The following is a 23,692-nucleotide window of genomic DNA, read 5'->3' on the forward strand; positions in this document are numbered from 1 at the left end:
GGGCACACATGCTCAATGCACGTCATGGGGAATAATATTAGGACAATTACACGAATAAAGTTACTCACCAAGAAGCCACCCATCATGCACAGTGTCACCTTGTAGTCTGTTCCCAACAATTCTGTTACTGAATGTATGAATCGTGCATTGAACCAGGCCACCCCCACAAACCATTTGCGCATCACATACGATCTGTACATTGATGGAATGAAAATGTTTCCTGTTGATATACATCATGTGAAGGCGCGTTTATAGCACTATGTGTGCAGTCTATAGCTCCGATTACATTAGGAATACCGGCTCTCGCTTCAAATTGCGCTTCAATGTTGCCTTTTTCAACTGCATTGTGGGAATTTGATATACCTGCTGATATGCAGATGATTCCGTCCCACTCGGCCGACATGGCTTGGCTCAGGGTGGACTGGCACAGTCCCAATAGGTTGGCCAGCTCCCTCTGGAATGCCCCGGTTGGTTAAACCCTAGTGTGCACATCACCTGTGGCACAAGCAGCGCATGGCTCCTCGCTGTGTTGCTCTCCAACGCCGGCCGCAGCTCTGCGAACAATTCCAAGAGGATTGCCCTCAAAACGGCTGATGAGTCAGTTGTCATCATGTGCCAGCAAATCCTCTGTCTCTGAACACATGCTTTCTTCCAATTGCACCATTTACAATATCTTCCAATACCGCTAAAGCAGCCATTGTTTGAGAAAAAAACAACCTTTGCGTCTTCTCACTTCCCATACACATAATTTCACTCTTTGTTCAATATCTCTTCACCACAACATCAATTTAGTAGTATGAAGACTAAAATAGGCTATTCAAAGTAAACACTAGAAAGTTGTGCACTAAGAAGCATGTACTAGATCACATCTGTGATACATTTGAACATGACTAACTAAAGCTTATAGGCACGTCATCCAACGTGACTTACAAATGAGGATATAACAATGCAGCTAACATCAAAGCTAACATAAGATACATAGAAGGAACCTAAGAACTAGTCACTCTCTGTCAGAGGTGACAGGGGCGACAGTGTATTAATAGAGTGCAGGCATGGAGGGAAGTACAGAAAGAGAACGTGCAATAGGTGGGGAAGGGAAGTAGTGGGTAAGTGCTAGAGTAGGAGATGCTCTCTGAAGAGCTGGGTCTTCAAGATTTTCTTGAAGATAGATAGAGAAGCCAGTGGAGTTCAGTGAGCAGAGGGGTGACGTGTGCTATTTTAGGCTGATTGAAGACCAGACGTGCCACCGCTTTCTGGACCATCTGCAGAGGTTTCACAGCACAGGCTGGGTGACCAGTTAGGAGGGCGTTCCAGCAGTCAAGGTAGAAGATGACCATAGACTGCACCAGAAGCTGGGTTGAGATTGGATTGCGTACGGCATGATCTTTCTTATGTTTAACAATGCAAAGCTGCACAATTGAATGATGGAGGCAACATGATCTTTAAAGGTCAGCTGCTCATCAATCATGAAACCCAACTTTTTAGCTACCTTTGACGGTGCAAGCCAGGAGACATTAAATGACCGTCCAGTGAGATATGATTCAAACCAGGAGTGTGCTCTTCCTGGACATAAGGATACCATGATTGACAGTGTCAAATACAGCCGATAAGTTGAGCAGGATAAGTACAGAGGACTTAAATGTCACTCTGGCTTCTTTTAAGGCTTCTGTCACACCCAACAGAGCCGTTTTAGTGGAGAGGCCACTTTTAAACCCAAATTGGTTTGGGTCAAGGAGGTTGTTTTGTGAGAGGTATTCTGTGTCCTGCTACAGCAGCGGGCATGTAGCAGGACAGCTAAATGTGAGAAGTTTAGACACATTGCTCTGAGTGAGAGGGGTGAATGAAGAAAATGATGCAGAAGGCATTTTGCATGCTGAGTTACTGGCAACCTTGATTAGGGAAGGTTTGGGCAGTTTGCATAGAGCTTTGACTTTGTCAGTAAAAAATGTTGAAGGTGGAAAATAGTTTCCAGGTGTCAGTAGTACTGTGAATCTTGTCAATGCAGAAAGCCTTTTTTGCATCAGTGACACTGGCTGAGAATGATGACAGTAGTGCCTGGAATTGTGTTAGATCTGCAGGATCTTTGGATTTGTGCCATTACCTTTGTGCAGCTCTGAGGTTGGTGAAAGACCGGAGGGTATCTTTGAGCCAAGTGTGGGACTGGGAGGATCGAGTGGGTTTGGTGGATTGAGGACACAGACTATCCCGACAAGAGCTCAGTGTAGAGCAGAGGTACTCTGGCGTCATTAATCTCACGGGAGGAGAATGTGTTGGACGTTGAAAGAGCAGAGGCAACAAGGGACGAGAAGTTTGTGGACGACAGGTTGTGGCGGAAGGAAACCATAGGGGTAGAAGCAGTGGATCTTCCCTGGAGACTCTAAAGTGAATAAAATAGTGGTCAGAAAAGTACAGAGGTGTGAGAGAAGGCATCTGGGGCACAGTTTCTTTTGAAATTTAGATCTAGCTATTTGCCAGCTTTATGAGTAGGAGGACTGTGTACCAGTTGTAGCTCAAACGAGTGCATTAATGTCAGAAAATCTGAAGAGTTTGGACTGTCAAGGTGGATATTCATATCATTAAGGACCATTATGAGATAGTCAGGCTCAGGGATGGAAGAGAGCAAGGTGTCTAGTTCATCTTGAAAGTCAACAAGTTGTTCTGGTGGACGACATATATATGACAACCATGTAGATTTTGACTGGTGCACTTTCCAAGATGTGACGGCTAGCAGTTGGTTGCATTTCCATTTGTTGGAAATGAGCAGGCATCTTCCTCCACCTCACACAGATGTACGAGAGGGTTGGGAGAATGTGTGGTTGGTCAAAAGTGCAGCTGGGGTAGCATTGTTTTCGGGTTTAATCCAGGTCTCAGTGAGAGCCAGGATGTCAAGTGACAGGTGGTTGACATATGCAGTAAGTCTGCTTTGTTCACTGACTATTGGCAATTCCACAGCCCCACAGACAAGGGAGTGAAGTGTGTTTTTCGAGAGTGGAGGTTATTAAGGTAAGGTGACCAGACGTCCCCGATTTCCGGGGACAGTCCCCGGTCAAAACTGTCCCCAAAAATGTCTCAGATTTTGACACTGAATGGGGGAAAATGCGCGCAGACTCAAAGTAACACCAGTTATTACGGTAGCCATTTAAAGCATTGCCAGAGACTACGTCGTACAGACGCAGCAGCGTCAAAAACAACAATCTAGAGTCGGCAAAAAGGAAAGAAAAGGAGACCAACGGTCGCGATAAATGGTATGTTGAGTATTAACTTATTTATTTTGTGTGAGCTGGCAGTAGACTTGGCTGTGAGTTCATGTGAGTGTGTGTGAAGTGATGTGACATTAAAGTAAGACTGTTTTTCTGAATTGAAGACCTAACGTAACGTTATAAAAGTCAGTGAACATAAACATTATGACACTGTTTTCATATCTGTCATTAGTTAAGCTGTAACATTAGCATGAGATTCAGCTGTTGTCTGGGTTGTCTTCAGCTGTTACCCCTTAATTTATGCTGTGCTCCCAGTTCACGTGTTAGTTAATTGCACTTGGCAGAGACCACCCATCCAGAGTTAACCAAGGAGTGGTTTGAGAGAGGGGAGAGACTAGGCGTTCACAGCCCGTGATTAATCTCATTGATTTCTGATGGCCAAACCGAAGCTATTAGATAACAAGTTTCACCTAAGGATGGGTGTCAGTCACATGCTCAACAGCAGATATTGAATTAGTAAAAAAGCTTAGAAAAACTTAAACTAGCAGACAGACAAGGATCTTTCGTTGCAATTTCGTTATCGTTCAATGTGTTCGACATGTGTATAATAAATTAAAGTAAAACCTGTTCAACACAGACAACATGAAACAGGCTCCATCTTTAAAGCTGCTACTTCTCTTCATGGATACCTAAGTGGTTCTCAGGGAACAGCTTGGTATTCAAATGGGGATTTAATATGAAATAAGCTTCAAACTGAGTCGTTCTTTAGATTATCTTTAATTTAAAGTTAAACCGCAGCTTTAGTCCACTCACTAACTTGGTGTGCGTGTGAGTGTGCATTCGTGGCTTAAATTAAATAAAAGAAAAGTATGTTTATTATTTAAAGGCCAGGAGCAGTAAGAGGAGAAGACACTGTGCAGCGGGGATAGAGAGAGAGCGCAGAGGGGGGAGGCTGCCCAGCCGCTCGCGATGCGCTCGCGACGCACATCAAGAGCCAGAGGGCTTAAGGTCTGCTACTGCAGTCAATGCAGAGGCACGGACAAACGTCTGCTCTACCCTGCGATTATTACCGTTGGACAGCACCCGGGATAAACTGTCCTCTTGGTCTCCAGCCCGGCACCCTTTCACACACAAACACACAGAGACAGGATTGGTTATGTGATGGGTGTTGGAGTGGAGCCCGAGCGAGCCTTCCTTCGCCAGGGATGCGGGATAGAGATGGAGAGCAAGTGTATTTCGCTCAGTGCAAAGTCCGTTTTCTTCTTGGAGGCATCGGGGAATAAAAAAGCCGCCGCTCCAAAAAGGGATTCAATTTGCCCCCTGGTTTAACTATTACGGTTCCCTGTGTCTTCGCTGAAATGCGGACTTAACACTCGAGCTCAGCTCTGGTTCGTTGTCTAACTACATGTTGCAGCTGATGCAGCTGTTCTGCTTCAATTAGGTTCTTTGCTGTTCATATCTGGAGTTTTTTGAGCAATCGCCTAACAACTCATCTCGATCAAAAACATGATCTTCTCATAACCGTGCAGAGTGTGACAAGACTGTGACATGGAAAGGACAGGACTCTACAGCCTCCTCTATTATTTTATTCTCAACACGCCTTTTATGATTTGTGCAAATGGTAAGTAGAGTCAGAATAGGGTTAAGCATATCCTTAACAGGGTTAAGCATATCCTGCTAATGTTTAAACTGCCTGCATATTTTACTGTACGTTTTTTCCATTAAAAGCATATCAAAGCATAAGATAAAGACAAGAAATAAGCTGATCATTTCAAGAAGTGGTAAAGACATTTCAAGACTGATAAAGCAGAGGTAGATTTAAAATATAATACTAAAGCCTGTTAATGAGAGTGGGCAGTGTAATTCAAATACAGGAAGATGGTAGGCCAAGAGCAGAATACATTTTAGATTTGTGGAAGGTAAAGAACTTAAGCTTGACATTACCATAAATTTACCTGGTGTTTTACCACTGTGTTTTCCTTCATACACCAAAGCTGCATTTACTGAAATCCCTAAAGACGTGAGTGTGGGAGAAGGAGAGGATGTTGAGATGCCCTGTGCCTTCAAGGCTGTCAGCTCAGCACCCATGTCTTTGGAGATTCAGTGGTGGTACCTGAAGGAGGATGGTCCTAAAGAACTGCCTCATGAGCTGCAGATTAATGCTCCAACAAACAGAGCAAAGGTACCTGGAGCTTACCTACATGTTTCACATCGTCTTAGCACTTTGTTACCCAGCAACTTAAAATACATCCATACATGTGCTACACATCTGCTGTATATATCTGTCTGTTTTTAACAATCTATTGGCTGTAATTACCTGTGAAGTGATTTTCACTGGCTTCAGTTTACCTTTACTTTTTTAAATGCGTCTGACCTTGGCTGTATTTGTTTGTCTTTACACTCACAAAAGGACACAAGCACGTTTATTACTCAGGACGATGGTGATGCCGCTCTAATGGCAGGAAGAGCACATGTTGGTTATGAAATCACGACATTCTTCTCAGGTCCACTGCTTTAAGTCACCATGATAGGATGTTGTGGCAGGACACAGTGGGAATGAGTTTTCCCTTCAGCATGACAGATCAGTCTAAATTTTTTTCAGCTGTCAGAGGAGTCAGGAACAATCACATCTGTGCTATTTCCTCTGCGAATCAAGCACATGCAGTGGAAAATGAGTGTAGAGAAGACAAGGAGGGCCAGGAAGAGAGGCTATCAATGGTGTCTTTGAGACATGTACACAACCAGCTCTGCTCATACCATTCGCTCTCTCAGCAAGGAAAGGGAAAATCTTTTGTTGAAAGTGTGCATCTTTTACTAAAATAATTGATTTAATTTGATCTAATGTTGTTCATGTTATTCATTATGCTTTGTCTTTTCAGGAAGGTTCGAGAGAAGCCACAAAGATAAGTGTAAGTGTCAACTTTATATTCTGATTCAAGGGTGTTCAACATGCCTTTATTCTTTGAACGCCACAACATGTAATCAATGATATTCCAATCTTTTTGACAAATAAGAATACTTTAGATAAAGAAGACATTTGATTCTATAATGATAAATATGCATTTGATTTTGTTTTGTAAATAAAAGTTTGATTTGTGGCATCTGAAAATGAAAGTTGTGAAGAATCTTTTTGCACATTTTTGTGCATTTTTCAAATCAGCCGCATTCCACCTAGTCATGTACTTTCCCACTTGCTGCACACATAGTTTATCTCATAATGTTTTCAGATCTTTAAGTCAGTATCAGTGTATCAGAGTATCAGTGATACCCTGGCAGGTTCAGGTTATAATGTTCCTTTTTAGTAGAGGTAAAGTGCTTCCTTATTAGAGATAATTGAGGCTTTATAGCAATTATTGTGTTGGTCTGCTGAGCAGCTATCACACTGTCATGATTTGGTGCTTTGTTTTTTATGTTTGTACATTCACCTCTGTTCATAAAACATGAAGCTAACCTCATTAAGCTGATTAATTAATGCATATTAAAACCAGCTGTAAGTGAAACTCTGTAATATGCCAGGTTTTTAGTGTTCTCTCTCTGCTTTGGTTTCAGACTGTGCGTGTTCAGGGCAACGCCATCTCCCACCGCCTCAGCTTGTCTAAGGTGAAGAAGGAGGATGAGGGGGTGTATGAGTGTCGTGTGTCTGATCTGTGGGCTGAAGAGAATCAGGAATTTACAGTTCACGCCACCCTGCATATCATACCAGGTGGTGGCATGGTGGCTGAGGAGGCCGTATCACACATCCAGAACCGCTTGTCCCTGAGGAATACCAACACAGCTCTGGGTGGGGGCTCTGCCGGGAGCGCCACCTTAAAGCCCGGCCAAGGGCTCGTAGGAGGTGTGAGTTCAGAGCAGGGGAAGCGCCGAGTGCCTCAGATGACTCAGCCCAACCCCCTCACCTCCATCACATCCACAACCACCACCTCAATGGCCAAGTCATCAGCCTCACCACTGCCAGGGACTGCAACCATCCTTCGGCAGCAGCACAGGGCCGGTGAGTGAGTGTTGGAAGGGTGAAAGAGAACCACAGTGACCCCTAGTGGTTGTTTAAAAAGTTCCACCTGAGATAACCCAAAAACACACACACTTGCAGTTCAGCAGACAGTTTTGTTACTTCTGTAGTCTGCATTTCACAGTCCAACTATCTTAGTAAATCAAATTTTAACAAAATGTGCTGTTGTTTCTCTTGACATGTTCCTTTTAGCTTTGAGCCATAGTGGAAGATTGGGAAGATATGCAGAACTATATTTCTCTCGGTTCCTCCTGTCACCGTAATTTCAATATGTTTTACATTCTAGTCAAGTTTTGTCAACCATGTATGTAAATCTTTATTTAGACATATTTGGAAAGAGTGAGAGATTTTAGGTACAGAGGAGTGTTGAATTTGTTTGGTATTTTAGATTTATTGATCACTTTCTTATCTTTTCCTCAGGATTGATTTATCTTGGAAATGGTTTATGAGAGATCATTACATTGTTGAAGTCATATGAGCGAATAATTTAACATTACTCCCTACACACACACTATGAATTCTCTAATGAGTGCCATCACACCAACAAACCTCTTGCAGACATAGGACATTTTTGCTGACTTGTTTATGGCTCTATAACGCCTATTTATATCTACCTCTTCCAGCAGCTTGACAGATGTTATGGGCAGGGATGGGAGGGGTGGAGAGTTGTAATCTACCTCCTCATAGCTCTTCCCCTGCCCCAGTTCTGTTCAATAAAGCATGCTTATGAATAATTAAAACTGAATGCAGTCTTGTTGAGGCTTGTCGGGCATGCTGCTGATGGGGAGAGCATCCCGTCTGGACAGAATGACAGACTGTGTGCAGGACAGAGAGATGCAAATACCATATGCTTATGTGACAGGCCTGTGCTTTGACTGACTCAAGTATTTTGCTTTCCATTTGTCTCCATCATGTTGCTTAACAAGTGGGACTTCTTAGAGGTGTTGGAGATATTAGAGTTGAAATCATTGTTTGTTGGTCTCTGTTTGTGCTGAGTCTGTTTGGAGGTTTGTTGTTTTTACTGTTCTTCCAACTTTAATCAGGCAATCAGAGGCTTGTCCCAGAAACGAGGGATGGGACTTCTTTTAAATGTATTTGTTGCTCCTCCATGGAAATGTAGCCATTTATTACTTAAGAAATGTCTGCCTTGGTCTGCTAAGACAATCAGAGACTGTGTAAAGCAAAGACATAAGGCATCAAAAAGGCATTAATGGAGATAAGTCATAACAACAAACACTGTACTGAAAACATCCCTTATAGATGCATGAATAAAAATTTGACTTATTTTAACCACTTCTGTTAAAATATGATGACTGGCATGTTTGGAATAATTAAAGAAACCACCTGACACAGTTTGCATAAGCATTTACGGGATGATTGTTAAAGCGGATTATCAAAAAAGAAAATTACTTGAGACAAAAGTATGATACATTCATGTGCTAGAGAAGAAAATGACACATTTTTTTATGTGTCTCCTGAATAAATGTGCTTACCTCCCTCAGTTATTGCAGACATTTGGAAAAAGTGTAGTGGTCAGTTTAATCTGCACATGCACTAATGCTCAAAGCGTGGCAGATAAAATGGTGGAATCCACACACGTATCCCACTGTATCAGTATAATCTGCTAAATGCGTAAACATAAACATAATCTCTGTTAAATTCCAAGCTAATACAAAAGCAATAATACATTGTGAGGCCACGTGCCCATAATTAATTTATGTAACCTGCATCTATTAGCTCTCGTCTGGATGATTACTGACACAGCATAAATGCTGACAGCAACTAAATCTGCTTTCATCACTGGACTGTGATAGATCTTATTGTTTTGGTCTTCTTGAAGAAGTTAAGTCATTAAGTTATCTAAAAAATTGTGATGAAATATTGATCTCAATAAAAATTTACCATGATCTCTTATTTCACCTTTTATATTTTGAAAAGTCGCCTTTCTACAGTCTAAAGTCTTCTGGTCCCTACCAGGTTTTTAAAGTAAGATCAATGTAACCTCAGATGGACAGCAGCACATGACTTATTTTGCTGTGTCATTAATTACTGAACAAAAACTACGCCGAATAGTAGTAATTGTGAATTACCCCATGATTCAACAGCTTGTAGAACCAGCTTTAGCAGCAATAACTCCAAGTAACAGTTTTCTATATGTTATCAGTCATACAGAAAATTAATTTTTGCCCACTCTAATCTTCTCTTTGTTGTGTTTGGTTTTCTCCAAAAACATTGTTGTGCATTATGACATTCCAGAAGTCGTTCCAGAAGTCTTGTGGTCATGCTTTCTCCTGCAACCCTTCCAAACAAGCCATACTTGTTCAGTATTTTTCTTATTGTACTGTCATGAACTTTAACATTTAACATGCTAATTGAAGCCGGTAGAACCTGAGACGCAGTTCTTGGGTTTGGATTCTGAGCCTTAGGTGGGGTTAAGCAGGTTCCAGGAAGTCCGGGGCAGAGTCTGATCAGCTCCTGCTCTCACACCTGTTCCTTACCTGCCCTCACACCTGTTCCTTACCTGCCCTCACACCTGTTCCTTACCTGCCCTCATCAAGGCTTCTTTTTAAGGACCTGCAGGAGCAACCAGACTTCGCCAGATTGTCTCACTACATACTCCTAGTTTCCCTTACTCTAGATTCAAAGACTCTCAGCCAACATCCTTCTGTGGATTCTACAACCATCAACCATCATCACCTACCTGCTTTACTAACCTGCCTGCTCTGTACCACAGCCAGCATTAATGTTTAATGTTTTTCACGAGGGAAGCACAGATATATTGGCCTAACATCAGTATTGGTCAATATTTAGCTTGTTGACTGCAATCGACCTGTCACCAAAATGGATAACATAAACTGAAGACAGTTTTCAGTTTATTATATAGTGCCAATTACAACAAATGTCATCTCAAGGCACTTAACTGATATCATCTAATTCAATTAGAGTCAAATTCAATGTAATCAAATCCAATTAATTAAATAAAAAATTAGTCCAAATCATACATACAGAGCCAATTTAAAAAAAATAAAAATTCCAAGCTAAGGAAACCAACACCAAACCAACAGATTTCACCTAAACTTCTTTTCAGTCCACTTCCCTGTCCTGAGCATGCATGAGGTGACTGTGGAGAGAAACAACAAACACCATAACACCAGGACAGAGATACCCACTGAGCGGATACCTGCTCCTTTGTTCTTCCATAGTGTAAAGTTTAGCATTTTTTTTGTTTTGTAGCATGTCAGGAGCTTACACGGGACAAGTGAAGACTTTGTAATTTTAAGAAATTCCCACCAGGCTGCCAGAGAGGTGCTGATGTTAATGCTTTTGAAACATTTGTGATGTTTTACTTTTTGACTAATAAGCGGCAGGTCGGAGATTTCCAGATTATCACACAGTGCTTGTTCTATATTTATCCATGGTTCATTGAGTGGGCAAGGTTTAAACCATTTTGATATATATTGTAACCTATTGACTAAAAAATAGTGCTGAAAATTAGGTAAATCTAATCCACCACTGTCCTTGGTCTTCTGTAGGGTTTTTAAACTAATACGTGGTGGTTTGTTTTTCCACAGAAATTTGGATATACATGAATCTAGTGACTTAAACCGAGTAGCAGATGGTTTTATGGGGATCATTGAGAACAAGTAGTTAACTTTTGGTAGTATCATCATTTTAATGGTTGCAACTCTTCCCATAAGCGATATGGGTAATGACTAACAACAAGTGAGATCGTCCTCTACTGACTTTAATACTTGCATATAATTTAGCTTTGTTAACTCTGAGAGCCTGGCGGAAATGTTCATGCCTAAATATCTAATATTTCCTGACTGTAAAGTGATCGCAGGTATATTCTGGACTCTGCAGTTAATGGGCAGAACTGTGGTCTTAGACCAGTTGATAGAGTAGTCAGAAAGTGCTGAGAATTTATTTATGAGTGTGATCGTGTGAGTGAGAGACGTTTGAGAGTTCTGAAGGAAAAGTAAAACATCATCAGCATAAAGACTTATTTTATACTCAATATTTTGAGATTGGATGTCTTTAATATTTCTATCTTGTCTGATAGCAGTTGCTTAAGGTTCAATAAAAATAGCAAAAAGTGAGGGAGAAAGTGGGCAACCCTGTCTTGTACCTCTCTGCAGACTGAAGCTTGGACAAGTTTGATCATTTGTCCTGACACATGCATTTGAGGAGCTACATAATATTCTTATCCAGTTGATGAAGTCTGACTGAAACCCGAATTTGTTTAATGCTGCGAATAAAAAAATTCCAGTTAACTTGATCAAATGCTTTTTCTGCATCTAGAGAGACTATTATGGTTTCCAAGTTGTTGATGGTAGAATAGTCTATGAGATTAGCCTGCGTGTGTTAGTGGAGTTTCTACCCTTTATAAAACCTGTCTGTATTATAACTAGAGTTATTTTTTCTAGTCTTTTGTCGAGAGCTTTACAAATTATTTTGAGGTCTGCATTTATTAGAGATATTGGGCGGTAGCTGGATGGAAGTATGGGGTCTTTTCCTGGTTTCTGAAGTATGATAATATTAGCAGAGTTCATGTTTGGGGATAATCTACCATTCTGCTTAACTTGTAATACCATTTTGTGAAATGTAGGTGCAAAATTCTTTGTAGAACTCTGCTGGAAAACCATCTGGTCCTGGGGCTTTGTTACTAGGCATATGTTGAAGGGCTTCATGGAGTTCTCCTATTGAAAGAGGTGAATCCAGAGCCATTGCCTGTTCGGTTTGTAATTTTGGAAGGTTGATATTACTAAGAAACTGATCTATGTTACTGTCTGATGGATCATTTTGTGATGAATATAAGGTTTTATAGAAGTCCCTAAAAATGTTGTTGATTACATCAGGGTCATGGGTGAGATTTCCTTTTGAGTCTTTAACAGAAGTGATTGTTGTTTTCTCTTTCTTTCTCTTTAGTTGATTAGCTAGGAACCTTCCAGATTTATTGCCATGCTCAAAGTTCTCCAAGCGAAGTCTTTGTATCAGAAACTGTGTTTGTTTATCAATAATTTTGTTTAATTCAAGTTTAGCTTTTCTTAGTTTGTGTTCCTCTTTAGAGGCACTGTAGGCAGCTTCTAATGATTTAAACCTGAGTTCTAAATCTGATATCCTTGAACTTTCCCTCATTTTCTTATTTGATGAAAAAGAGATTATTTTGCCTCGCATAACTGCTTTTCCGGCTTCCGAGAGGATACAAACTGACAGTCCTGGCAGGTCATTATTATCTAAGTATACAGACCATTCCCTTTTGAAATAATTAATAAAATCAGGGTCTTTTAGTAATGATGTATTAAATCTCCAATTCCTAGCTGGTGGTGTAACTCTGTTATTTTTCAGTGTGATAGAAACTGGAGCGTGATCACTGATAGTGATGGGGTGGATTTTGGTGTCTGGAATATCACTCGTCAAGGAACTGCTAACTAAGAAATAATCTATTCTTGAATATGAGTGGTGTACCGGTGAGAAGAAGGTGTATTCTCTAAGAGTGGGGTGGTGGGAGCGCCAAGCATCACAAAGACCAAAATCATTCATATACTGTTTAACAATATTCGTGGACTGCCAGTTCCGCTGACTTCCTGAAGTACTGAAGTTCTGTCTACTTCTGAGTCAGATACCATGTTAAAGTCCCCTCCTATGATGAATGTGTTATCTGAGTGATCAGAGAGTGAAGTGAAAAAGGAGTGAAAAAATATCATCAACATTTGGACCATATATATTTGCAATGCATAAATTCATATTTTGGATAGATAAATTAACTATAAGAAATCTACCTTCTGGATCTATAACTGTGTTGTTTACGGTGTAATTTACTCTTCTATTTATCAGAATGGCTACACCTCTTTGTCTGGAGTTGTAACAGGCTGAGTACACATGAGGAAACTGTGCTGTGGTGAGAACATCAGCTGCAGTCTTTGATAAATGAAAGAAGCAAGGAGGCAAGCTTCTTTCAGCTTCACCTCCTAGCAAATGTTAAGCTGTTTCTGAGCCGCTGTGACCTGGAAACAGCCATCCATGCCTTTATTAGCTCAAGGTTAGATTACTGCAATACACTGTACATTGGACTTAGCCAAATATCTCTCCACCGCCGACAACTGGTAGAAAATTCTGCTGCCAGGCTCCTAACTAACTAACTAACTAACTCGTAAACATGACCACATCACAACTGTACTTCACTCCCTCTGCTGGCTACCTGTAAAATTCAAGATCCAATTTAAAACCTTGTCATTTGTTTTCAACGCAGTTAATGGCCTTGCACCCCCCTACATAAGTGAAACTCTGAGGCTTCACCAATCTGGCAGAGCTCTCTGCTCTGCTGCTTAATATCTACTGGAGGTTCCCCGATCCAGGTGTAAGCAGTGGGGTGACCGATCTTTTGCAGTGGCAGGTCCGAAATCTTGGAATACGCTGCCCTCTGATTTACGTACCACCACTGACCTACCTCAGTTCAAACCCTAATTAAAACATACTAATTTAAATAAATAAACATTAAATGTTGATTGATTGATTGATTGGATGTGCCTGGTTCATATGTGAGAATCACGTTCTTTGACTTCTCCAGTGCCTTCAACACCATACGGCCTCCCATACTGAAAGACAAGCTTCTAGGTATGGCTGTGGCCCCCTCCCTGACATTGTGGATTATAGACTGACTGCCAGACCACAGTATGTTAGGATGGGGAAATGTGTTTCTGGAACACTGGAATGCAGTACTGGGACTCCGCAGGGTACTGTTTTGGCTCCTTTTCTTTTCACACTGTACACATTGAACATCAGGTACAACTCAGAGTCCTGCCACATACAGAAGTATTCTGATAAATGTGGCATGTGTGCGTAGTGGACAGGAGAAGGAGTAACAGGATCTTGTGGAGTCCTTCAATGGCTGGATCAAAAATAACTGCCTGCTCCTGAATACTGCCAAGACCAAAGAGCTGGTGGTGGACTTCAGGAGATCTAAAACTCCATGCCAGTCGGTCTGCATTGATGGAGGGGAGATAAAGACTATACAGATCTGCAAATACCTGGGGGTGTTGTTGGATGATCAACTGGAGTGGTCTGTCAACATATAAGCAGTGTCCAGGTCTCTTCTTCCTGAGACGGCTCGGGTCCTTCAATGTTTGCAGTGACAGGATGTGTATGTTTTATCACACCATTGAGAGTGCACTTTTCTATGCTGTTGTAGGCGCCTGGACAAACTGGTGAAAAAGGCTGGTTCTGTGGTAGGCTGAAGGCTAGACTAAGGTCTGAGAGGAGCAGCTGCACTGAGAGGCTAATCTCACTACATAGCAGGACTGAAAGGTTCAGGAGGTCCTTTTTCCCCAGTCATAAGGCTTTTTAACAGTGACTGCTAACATGTTTTTCTCAAGTTTATTTATTTATGTATTTATTAAATTATCATTATTATTGTTGTTGTTATCGTTCTAATATGCAATCATTGTAAAAAAAAAATTGAAAAAAGAAAAAAAATTTGAGCTACTTGACTAATTTTGAATTTCCCCCTTTGGGAGATGAATAAGGATTTTTCTATTCTATTCTATTATCCCAATAACATGTTCAAGTCTCTGTAACAGAATGCTGTGATCGATCGTATCAAATGCAGCACTGAGATCCAACAGGACAAGCATAGACACAAGTCTGCTATCAGAAGCTAAGAGGAGATCATTGGTAACTTTCACCAGTGCGCTTTCTGTGCTATGATGCACTCTGAATCCTGACTGAAACTCTTCAAACAGATTATTTCTATGTAAATTATCACAAAGTTGAGCTGCAATTATTTTTTCAAGAACTTTAGACAAAAAAGGGAGATTAGATATAGGTTGATAATTAGCCAACACTTAAAGGTAAAGGTTTAATTACAGCAACCTTAAAAGTCTGAGGTACATATCCTGTCAACAAAGACCGATTGATCAAATCCAATATGGAAGTGTTGATTAAGGGGAAAACCTCCTTGAACAGTCTGGTTGGGATTGGGTCTAAAATACAAGTTGAAGGTTTAGAAGAGACTATTGCTGTTGTTAGCTCAGAAAGATCAACTGGGCAGAAGCTGTCTAAATACAAATCAGGTTCAATACTTCTAAAGCTGCTCTACTTGATGATACATCAGTGGTAATAGTGGGAAGGATTCCATTAATCTTCTCTCTGATAGAAACAATTTTATTGATAAAGAATCTCATGAAATCATCACTGCTGAGAGTTAAAGGAATACATGGCTCAACAGAGCTTGGACTCTTTGTCAGCCTGGCAACAGTGCTTAAAAGAAACCTGGGATTATTCTTATTCTCTTCTATCAATAATGAATAATAAGCAGTTCTAGCTTTACGAAGGGATTTCTTATACATTATTAAACTATCTTTCCAGACCAATTGAAACTCTTCTAAATTAGAGGAATGCCACTGTCTGTCCAGCTTTCTTGCAGTCTGCTTTTACGCAGGCAGCTGTGAATTATACCAAGGAGCCAACCTCTTCTGACTAATTACCTTCCTTTTCAGAGGGGCAACATTGTCCAGTGTTGTACACATTGAAACTATAGTGCTGTCAACAAGAGAGTCAAGTTCTACTCAAGTAACATTTAGGTAGCCATCCTGTGTCATATCAGCACATGGCAGTGAAGAAAAGGATGATGAAATCAACTCTTTAAATCTGGTTACAGCATTCTCTGATAGACACCTTCTATATGTAAAATTCTTCTCAGAAACCCTATAGTCAAGTAATGTGAAATTCAAAAGTTATTAAAAAATGGTCAGACAAGACAGGATTATGAGGGAACACTGTTAACTGTTCACTCTCAATGCCATAAGTCAGCACAAGGTCAAGGGTATGATTAAGGCAGTGAGTAGGTCTGTGAACACTTTGAGAAAATCCAATAGAGTCTAATATAGAATTAAAGTTAATATTTAGGCTGTCATTTTCAACATCTACATGAATATTAAAGTCACCCACTACAATGACTTTATCTATACTCAGCACTAACTGGGATAAAAACTAAAGACAGAAACTCAGAATAAGGGCCAGGTGGACGATACACAACAACAAGTAGAAGATGTTTTTGTGATTTCCACTTTGGGTGGGAAAAACTGAGAATCAGAGATTCAAAAGAGCTAAAACTGATCTTGGGTCTAGGACTGATTAGTAACCCTGATCTGAAGATAGCTGCCACTCCTCCTCCTCTGCCTGTGGTTCTAGGAACATGAACATTTAAATAGTCAGAGGGAGTTGATTCATTAATGCTAACATGATCCTCCTGCTGCAGCCAGGTTTCTGTAAAACAAAATATATCAATATGATCATCACAGATCAAATCATTCACTAGCAGAGACTTCAAAAGGAGAGATCTAATATTCAGCAAACCACATTTAATAGTTTGATGTTTTTGTTCAGTTAAAGTTTTTCTTAAAATTTTTTTTTTTGCACAAGAGGATTTGCTCCTTTTGTGTTTTTTGATTGAGGGGGGGGGGGCAGCATCAGGTGGGAAGCCTGCAGAGAAGTGTGTAAGACTACAACTCTGCATCCTGGTCTCAACCCTGGGTTGTCATGTTTTTGGATGACTAATAAATTCGTCCATATTTCTAGAAATGAGAGCCGCTCCTTCCAAAGTGGGATGGATGCCGTCTCTCCTCATCAGACCAGGTTTTCTCCAGAAAGATTGGCAATTATCTATGTAGCCCACGTTGTTTGCTGGACACCATCTAGACAACCAGCGATTGAATGAGGACATGCGGCTAAACATGTCATCACTGGTCAGATTTGGCAGGGCTCCAGAGAAAACTACGGTGTTCGGCATTGTTTTGGCAAAATTACACACCAATTAGTGACCTTGGGCAATTTTAGTGACCCCCGATTGGCGTAACCGGGTGTCCTTACCGCCAACGTGAATAACTATTTTACTGTATTTACGCTTATCCGTAGCCAGCAATTTTAAATAGGATTCTATGTCGCCCGCTCTGGCCCCTGGAATACATTTGACTATGGTCGCTGGTGTCTCTAATGCCACGTTTCAGACTATAGAGCTGCCAATTACCAGGGTTTTGTCATCAGCGGGTGTGTCGCTGAGTGGGGAAAATCTATTTGAAACGTGGACAGGTTGATGGTGAACCACGGGCTTGACTTTAGGACTATGACTCCTCTTCCTGACAGTCACCCAGCCACTCTGAGGTCCCGCCTGTTCGGGTAGGGGACGACTAATAGAGCTAGCTAGGGTGGTTGGCTCCGCACTGACTAAAGGGGCCTGGCTCGCTATCGGGTGGTTTTCAACAGTACAGAGCCAAGCTTTCAATTCATATAACCTCGCCTCCAAAACTACAAAAAGACTACATTTGTTACATGTACCATTACCACTAAAGGAGGCAGAGGAGTAACTAAACATCTGACACACGGAGCAGGTGAAAGCAGGAGATGGAGGAAGAGAACTGGTAGCTAAGCTAGAGAACCAGACACACCGCTAAAAAGTGAAAAATAAAGACAGTAAGTGTTGCAATACGTCTTACCACAAAGCAAAGCCGTAAAGTTGCAATGCATTTGCACTAATGCAAACTAATTTAATTTGCACTAATGCGGACGTCACAGATGGATTATTATTATACAAAGGATTATTCACAGGAGTATAAAAATACAGAATGATTCTAATTCCAAGATTCACTGTCACAATCTGTAGATGGCGCTGTGGTTCCATGGCACAACAGTTGGGACCTACGGCGGAATAATTACTTTCCTGGTGTTTTACGTACAGCGTCGTGGAATGTCTTCAAATGACGCTTGAGCTTTCCTTTTTCATATTTCACAGTTAGTAGTTAGTTAAACGGCATATTTGTAACATATTCATTAATCCATCTGGAGTTGGCTCTGAAGATTTCCCTTATTTCCAAAAAGGGTCTGTCTTTTGTCCGGATGGTGAGCGTCACGTTTTAATTTACAACTCTTTAGATAAGAATGGTAATGTCCGCTCTTGGTACGCACCCTACTCACCCATTTGGTACCAAAAGGTGAGTCTTTGTTTGTCCAACCCAGCGCTGGCCGGCAGATGTTAATCTGACTCCAGAATCTTTCAAAGGTGGAAAGTCCTTGGTTGGAATGTTTTTTCACATATTATTATATTCACATTGTTTGTCATGATTATAAATTAGGTGGTTTTGGTTGTTTTAAAACCACTCCTAACAGATCAAAGCAAAAGGGTTTTTTGGGTCTCCCCTCTTTTACCGGTCATCACGAGTATGCTACAAATCGCATCCTATCATTACATATGTTTGCAAAACGGACATACGTCACAACCATTACTCCTCTTTTCACAATCAAAAACACAAAGAGCGCATTTAGAACACACACCCTTATGTGCAATGTGTACTTTTACACAACTACAATGTTTAATACAATTATTTAAATTTACAATGGTCAGTACTCTTATACAGAACAGACTGTTGGTTTGATAGCTGAACATCTGAACATGACTCTTGTAATAAACTGTAATACATCCCACGATGATCGGTGCATGGCTAAATCAAATTTCTCCAACAGCTGTCGGGAAGGACGGAATATTGCTGATGTCCTCCATTCTGTTAGTAGTGAGCTCACATCCATTTAACTTGACAGGAACACCATGCCATTTTTGGTGTCATCATTAACCCTCTGGGGTCTGAGCCCATTTTGGTCGTTTTTCAATACTTTTGCCTTTATATACCACAAAAAAATTGTTTGGCATACCCATGCTTGGTATCTTTTTTTCAACTCAACTTCATCTATATGATCTAATAGTTATTTTTTCACTTTGACTTACTTTATTAACACATTGAGCCCCAAAATACACAGAAATGATCAAATCCGAATTTAAAAAACTTACCATTTATTACAATAAAAAACACAAACCTGCTCAATGAATTGTTTTGGAACTTGAAAAGGGTAACATAGGTTGCAAATATGAACAAATAAATGTAAAATTTAAATAAAGTAATACATTATACAAATATTTACCATAAAAAGCATGTATAATTCCAGGCGTTTTTTACCATATCACCTTCAAAACAAAGTAAGTGCAAAGTAATACAGAGAGCTACACCAGTGCTTTGTATTCCCAGAGTCTCAAATAGCTACTCCCAGAGTTCCAAATAGTAAAAATGTAATATTAGAGGTAAAATTGAGATGTAATCAAACTATATACAAATATTTCAAACAATATACAAACAATGGGACAAAGTTTTTTTTTTTTTTTTTTATATTGTGCCACTCTGCAAAGCAGTTTCTGTCCACAACAAGACACAGCGCCACATCACAAGACTGGCACTTCCAGGGAGTGAGATTTATTTTTTTTGTCGACCTGGTGGCAGTGTAGGCAACTTCTGTGGCTTTCAGGCTGGCATCTGTTCCCATGGAATGTGTACAATGCCACAATCTGTTACCACCATGCAAATGTGGGCACTAACATTGTAATTCTCTGGCTCCTTACAACAATGTGAATACTCAGTTTACAAAAAAACTTACTGGTATAAATAAATACATACAACTAGAAATAAACATAGATAATATTAAATATAACTCAAAATACACACTAATAAAATCAGAATATTCATCTCCTTGAGATAAGTATGAAAATTCAGGTAAAGAGTACAACAAAATGACGGACATTTACCCAGCTCTGTATTTATTATTTCAGCCCTGCTCTTCTGTACACATAAACCTACATAAATATATAACGTTATCAGACAGTTTTATAACGTCTACAATACAGCCGTAAACAAAACAAAAGCTACAAATATTCATGATTAGTATGACTTATCTCTCATCACCGACGACGTCGCTGTTGACAAAAGACGGATCTGTCACCTCATCATCCTCATCGCTGCTCTCCTCCTCCTCGGACGATGAAAAGGAAATGACATCGTCTTCGTTGTCGTTCTCGGCATACAACAGCCTGAGGGCCTGATTGACAGCTTAATTTCTCTCTAAAAAACTCAGTTATCTTGTTCTTCTGTCTTCTTTCTTCTTCCAAAAACACTCGTCTTCTCCTCAAAAACTTCCGCCGCTAACTACTGGAATTGGCTTCCGGTTCAGCGATTTTCTTTGGCGCTCCCCGCATCCCGTGATCGATGTAAGATGTCTCTGGTACATTGGTTATGTAGAGTAGTATTAACAGATTTGACCACTTTTTCCCATTTTCTAAAATCACAAAAAATGACGAAGATATGGAAAGAAATGCAACTCCTGCCCCGCCCATCCCGCCCTTTTTTAACGATCGAATAAGTATTTTTTTACGACCAAATTGAAACTGTCATATCATCATAGACCTCAGAGGGTTAAAGGACAATTTTTTATTTTTTTTTCAAACCTGGGGCTTATAATACATTCATCTACTCAATAACATTTTGGTGAAAGTCGGCTATTTCAATCACTTGAGATCCGCGTAAATCCGTATAACGAGAGTGAATGGGGGAAAGACAATATAGTCTAGTTATTGGGGGCTTTCTACAAAGGGGTCACTTGGGATAAAGTCACAGTAGGAAACTGTAGCTCAGAACAGTTGTCTACCAATCAGAAGGTCAGTGGTTCGACTCCCCGCTTCCCTGGGCCGCATGTCAAAGCACTCTTGGGCAAGACACTGAACGCCATGTTGCCTACCGATGCGTCCATCAGTGAATGAATGTGTATGAATGCATAGAATAAAGCACTGGCTAAGATGTGCCATATGAGTGTGTGAGTAAATGGGTGAATGTGGCATGTAGTGTTAAAGCGCTTTGAGTGGTTATACAATCCATAGTAGTACAATCCATTTATATCCAGTGTATAACAGTGTTTTTTTTTCTTATTATATCTTAATTTGGCTCTATATCCGAGAAATATCTGATCTCTCAGCTCTACTTTGACACTTTCTGACAACACTGACTCATGTGACCCTATGCAATTATCACACTCCAAACTAGTGGACTCAAAGGCATGACTCAGACAGACAGTATTCCAAAATCAGTGTTGGTTTAATAATTCCAAGGTCTGGTACACGGGCAGGCAAGAGTAGATAGGCAAAGGTACAAAACCGGCTGGCAAAATCCTTGGTCAAAAAACTTGCAAAGGAGTGAAATAACTTGAGAGCTGGACTTGAAATAAATGCTTGAACGAATGACAAGACGAACATGCAACGAACAAGACAGACTGGGGTGGACAATGATGCGCAGGTGAAAAGAATTATGATGACGATAATGAGACTGTAATAGGAAGTGACTACCAAAATAAAGCAGGAACAAAGAACACACACATATAGACCTGGCATGACAGCAATGGCTGCTTTAAAACCTACCATGTGACTTAACAAGATCTAACCCTTATATGTGACTGCACTATATTTTGTGCTTATGGTACATGGAAAAAATAATGCAATTGTGACTATGATACAAACATAGTGACAATCAACAAAATTCTACCCATATTAAATCATAAAAACAGTGATTGTTGTTGAAATTGGTCAACTGAAAAGTGACCTGGTGAACGTTACTGGAGTAATTTTTCATACCTTCAAAAGACGGGCTAATCACAGAACATTTCTTTTCTGTGATCTTAATTCAGATGATCCTGTGTTGTTCTCTTTGCTCAACATAGTTTATTGTGGCTCATGAATCAGCTGGGTCCCACTATTGCTGCTGGAGTATGAAAGATAGGTGTTAGGTTTACCAGTAATGCTTTATTTTATAAAGCCACAAAGTGGCTTTGCCTTAAAAAGCCTCCTTTATATTATACAAATATTTTCAGTTTTTCTCTGCTTTTATTGAACCTCTACCTTTTAAGCTTTCTCTCTTTGTCACATATTCTACCTGATAAAAATCCTTAAAGGCACTCTGTCAGGATAATCTTTTCTGTAGTTTCCAGAATTTGGGTGAACTCAAAATATTTTAATTTCTAATGGCAAACAAAATTTTGATCACTGAAATCACCATCATCATCATCATACAAATTGTCTTCATTATGATGAAACTTAATTTTATGAGTGAGCCATTAATAAACACATACATAAGAATTATCATGACCATGTTGGCACTGATGGTTGAGGCTGATGTGGAACGGTTAGATTGATGTTAATTAATTCACATTGTCAATGCTGCGCACATAAATCTATATGTTACAAGCTGCACTGCTGTGAATGAGGCAGTGGTTGAAAACCTTAATGCAAAAAGCAGGCAGGACTCTGCAAATAGAAGCGTATTCAGAGTGTTGCCAGGACTAACATTTCATTAACTGGAATGGATTGAACTTAAGTTGGATACAACCACTGAAGAAATAAAGCGGAGAGTCCCTGAACTGACAGCCAGGCATGCTGCTCATGTCTGTTACACACTAAATCAAATACAGTTGTAGTGGCTCTGTGACACTTTTAAATCAACACAGGGAACAGAAGAATCCCTCCTCTGCATTTTTAAAAATGTTTTCTTAACCTTGTCAGAAAATGAAGGTTGAAAAAAGCTTAGCACAACTGAAAGAATACCTATGTTGCCGTATCTTCAGTAATAACAGCCAAGGTAGTGAGCAATTGAAGATCTTTCACTGTCACTTTCTGCAATGTCATCTGGCTGAGTGACAGAAACAATTAATATGGGGGTGGGGTGCTACCAGAGGAGGGGAGAGATAAGCTGTCATGAGCCTTAAATTGAGAGAGGTCGTATTTTCATTTCTGCCCCAACGCTCCGTCAGTATCCTGTGTATATTCTGTTCACTGAGTCCTCAGCAGCTTGTAGGGTGGGCACACATCACAAGCATGTTGTATTTACAGGGTGTGTCTATGCAGGTGCACACAGTCACCTTCAAAGCGACATTTTTTAATCTAACGACAAACTTCAGGCTATTTGAGGACCATCCCTAATCCTTTTTTAAGAAGGAATGAAAATTGTCTAATAATTAATAACAACGACAACCATATTGATGACAGGTTACATTGACAGAAACAACTTTTGTGTGCAGCACATGTCAGCAAACAGTGATGAATGTGATAATCATTTGCAAGAGTGTTTGTGCATTTTCAGAATGCATTTTGTCTTTTTGGAATGCTCCACAATCGTCAGCAGCCAACTCTGACTGACTCTCTAATGTTTTCTGCTAAGCTGCAAGTGCAAATAATTTTTTCTCTGAAAACATCTAAGTCTCCATGATTCACATTATATCTGTCCTTAAGATTAGAGCTATTTCATGTTAACATTAGCAATAACTTCACAGGCTGAATCCCAGAGGTCCTGATTCAAGCTTTTAAGTAACCTGCTTAAAACATTATCTGATGGGGGGAACACAGCACAGCCTGCTCATCATCCACTGTAGTTTAAACAGAAATGTTGCTGCCAGTTGTGTAACACATGATGAAATGTATTGGGTAAACTAGAATAGGAAACTCAGGTGGCACCAGACTCTGATGCCAGTTACAAAAGTACTTGAACATATAGATTAAATTAAGGCTGAGTTAAGGATTTTTGTTAGAATAAAGGTTGCGCAAAACACATTATTTCTTTAAGATTTT

The 23,692-nt window shown here is 40.2% G+C and overlaps 1 protein-coding gene across 1 annotated transcript in view; it reads left to right on the plus strand.

The window, feature by feature from the left end:
- The first annotated feature begins 5,211 nt into the window (after positions 1-5,211).
- The window catches only part of vstm2b (V-set and transmembrane domain containing 2B), a 30,557-nt gene continuing 12,076 nt past the window's right edge, over positions 5,212-23,692 (plus strand). Inside the window, exons 1-3 of the mRNA XM_072381299.1 lie at positions 5,212-5,382; positions 6,080-6,109; positions 6,750-7,191. Of these exons, the coding sequence (XP_072237400.1) occupies positions 5,251-5,382; positions 6,080-6,109; positions 6,750-7,191 (604 nt within the window). The 5' untranslated portion in view covers positions 5,212-5,250. The remainder of the gene's footprint in view (positions 5,383-6,079; positions 6,110-6,749; positions 7,192-23,692) is intronic.

This window comes from Leuresthes tenuis, unplaced genomic scaffold (assembly GCF_036924035.1).
Source record: "Leuresthes tenuis unplaced genomic scaffold, fLeuTen1.0.hap1 SCAF_2, whole genome shotgun sequence".
NCBI lineage: Eukaryota > Metazoa > Chordata > Actinopteri > Atheriniformes > Atherinopsidae > Leuresthes > Leuresthes tenuis.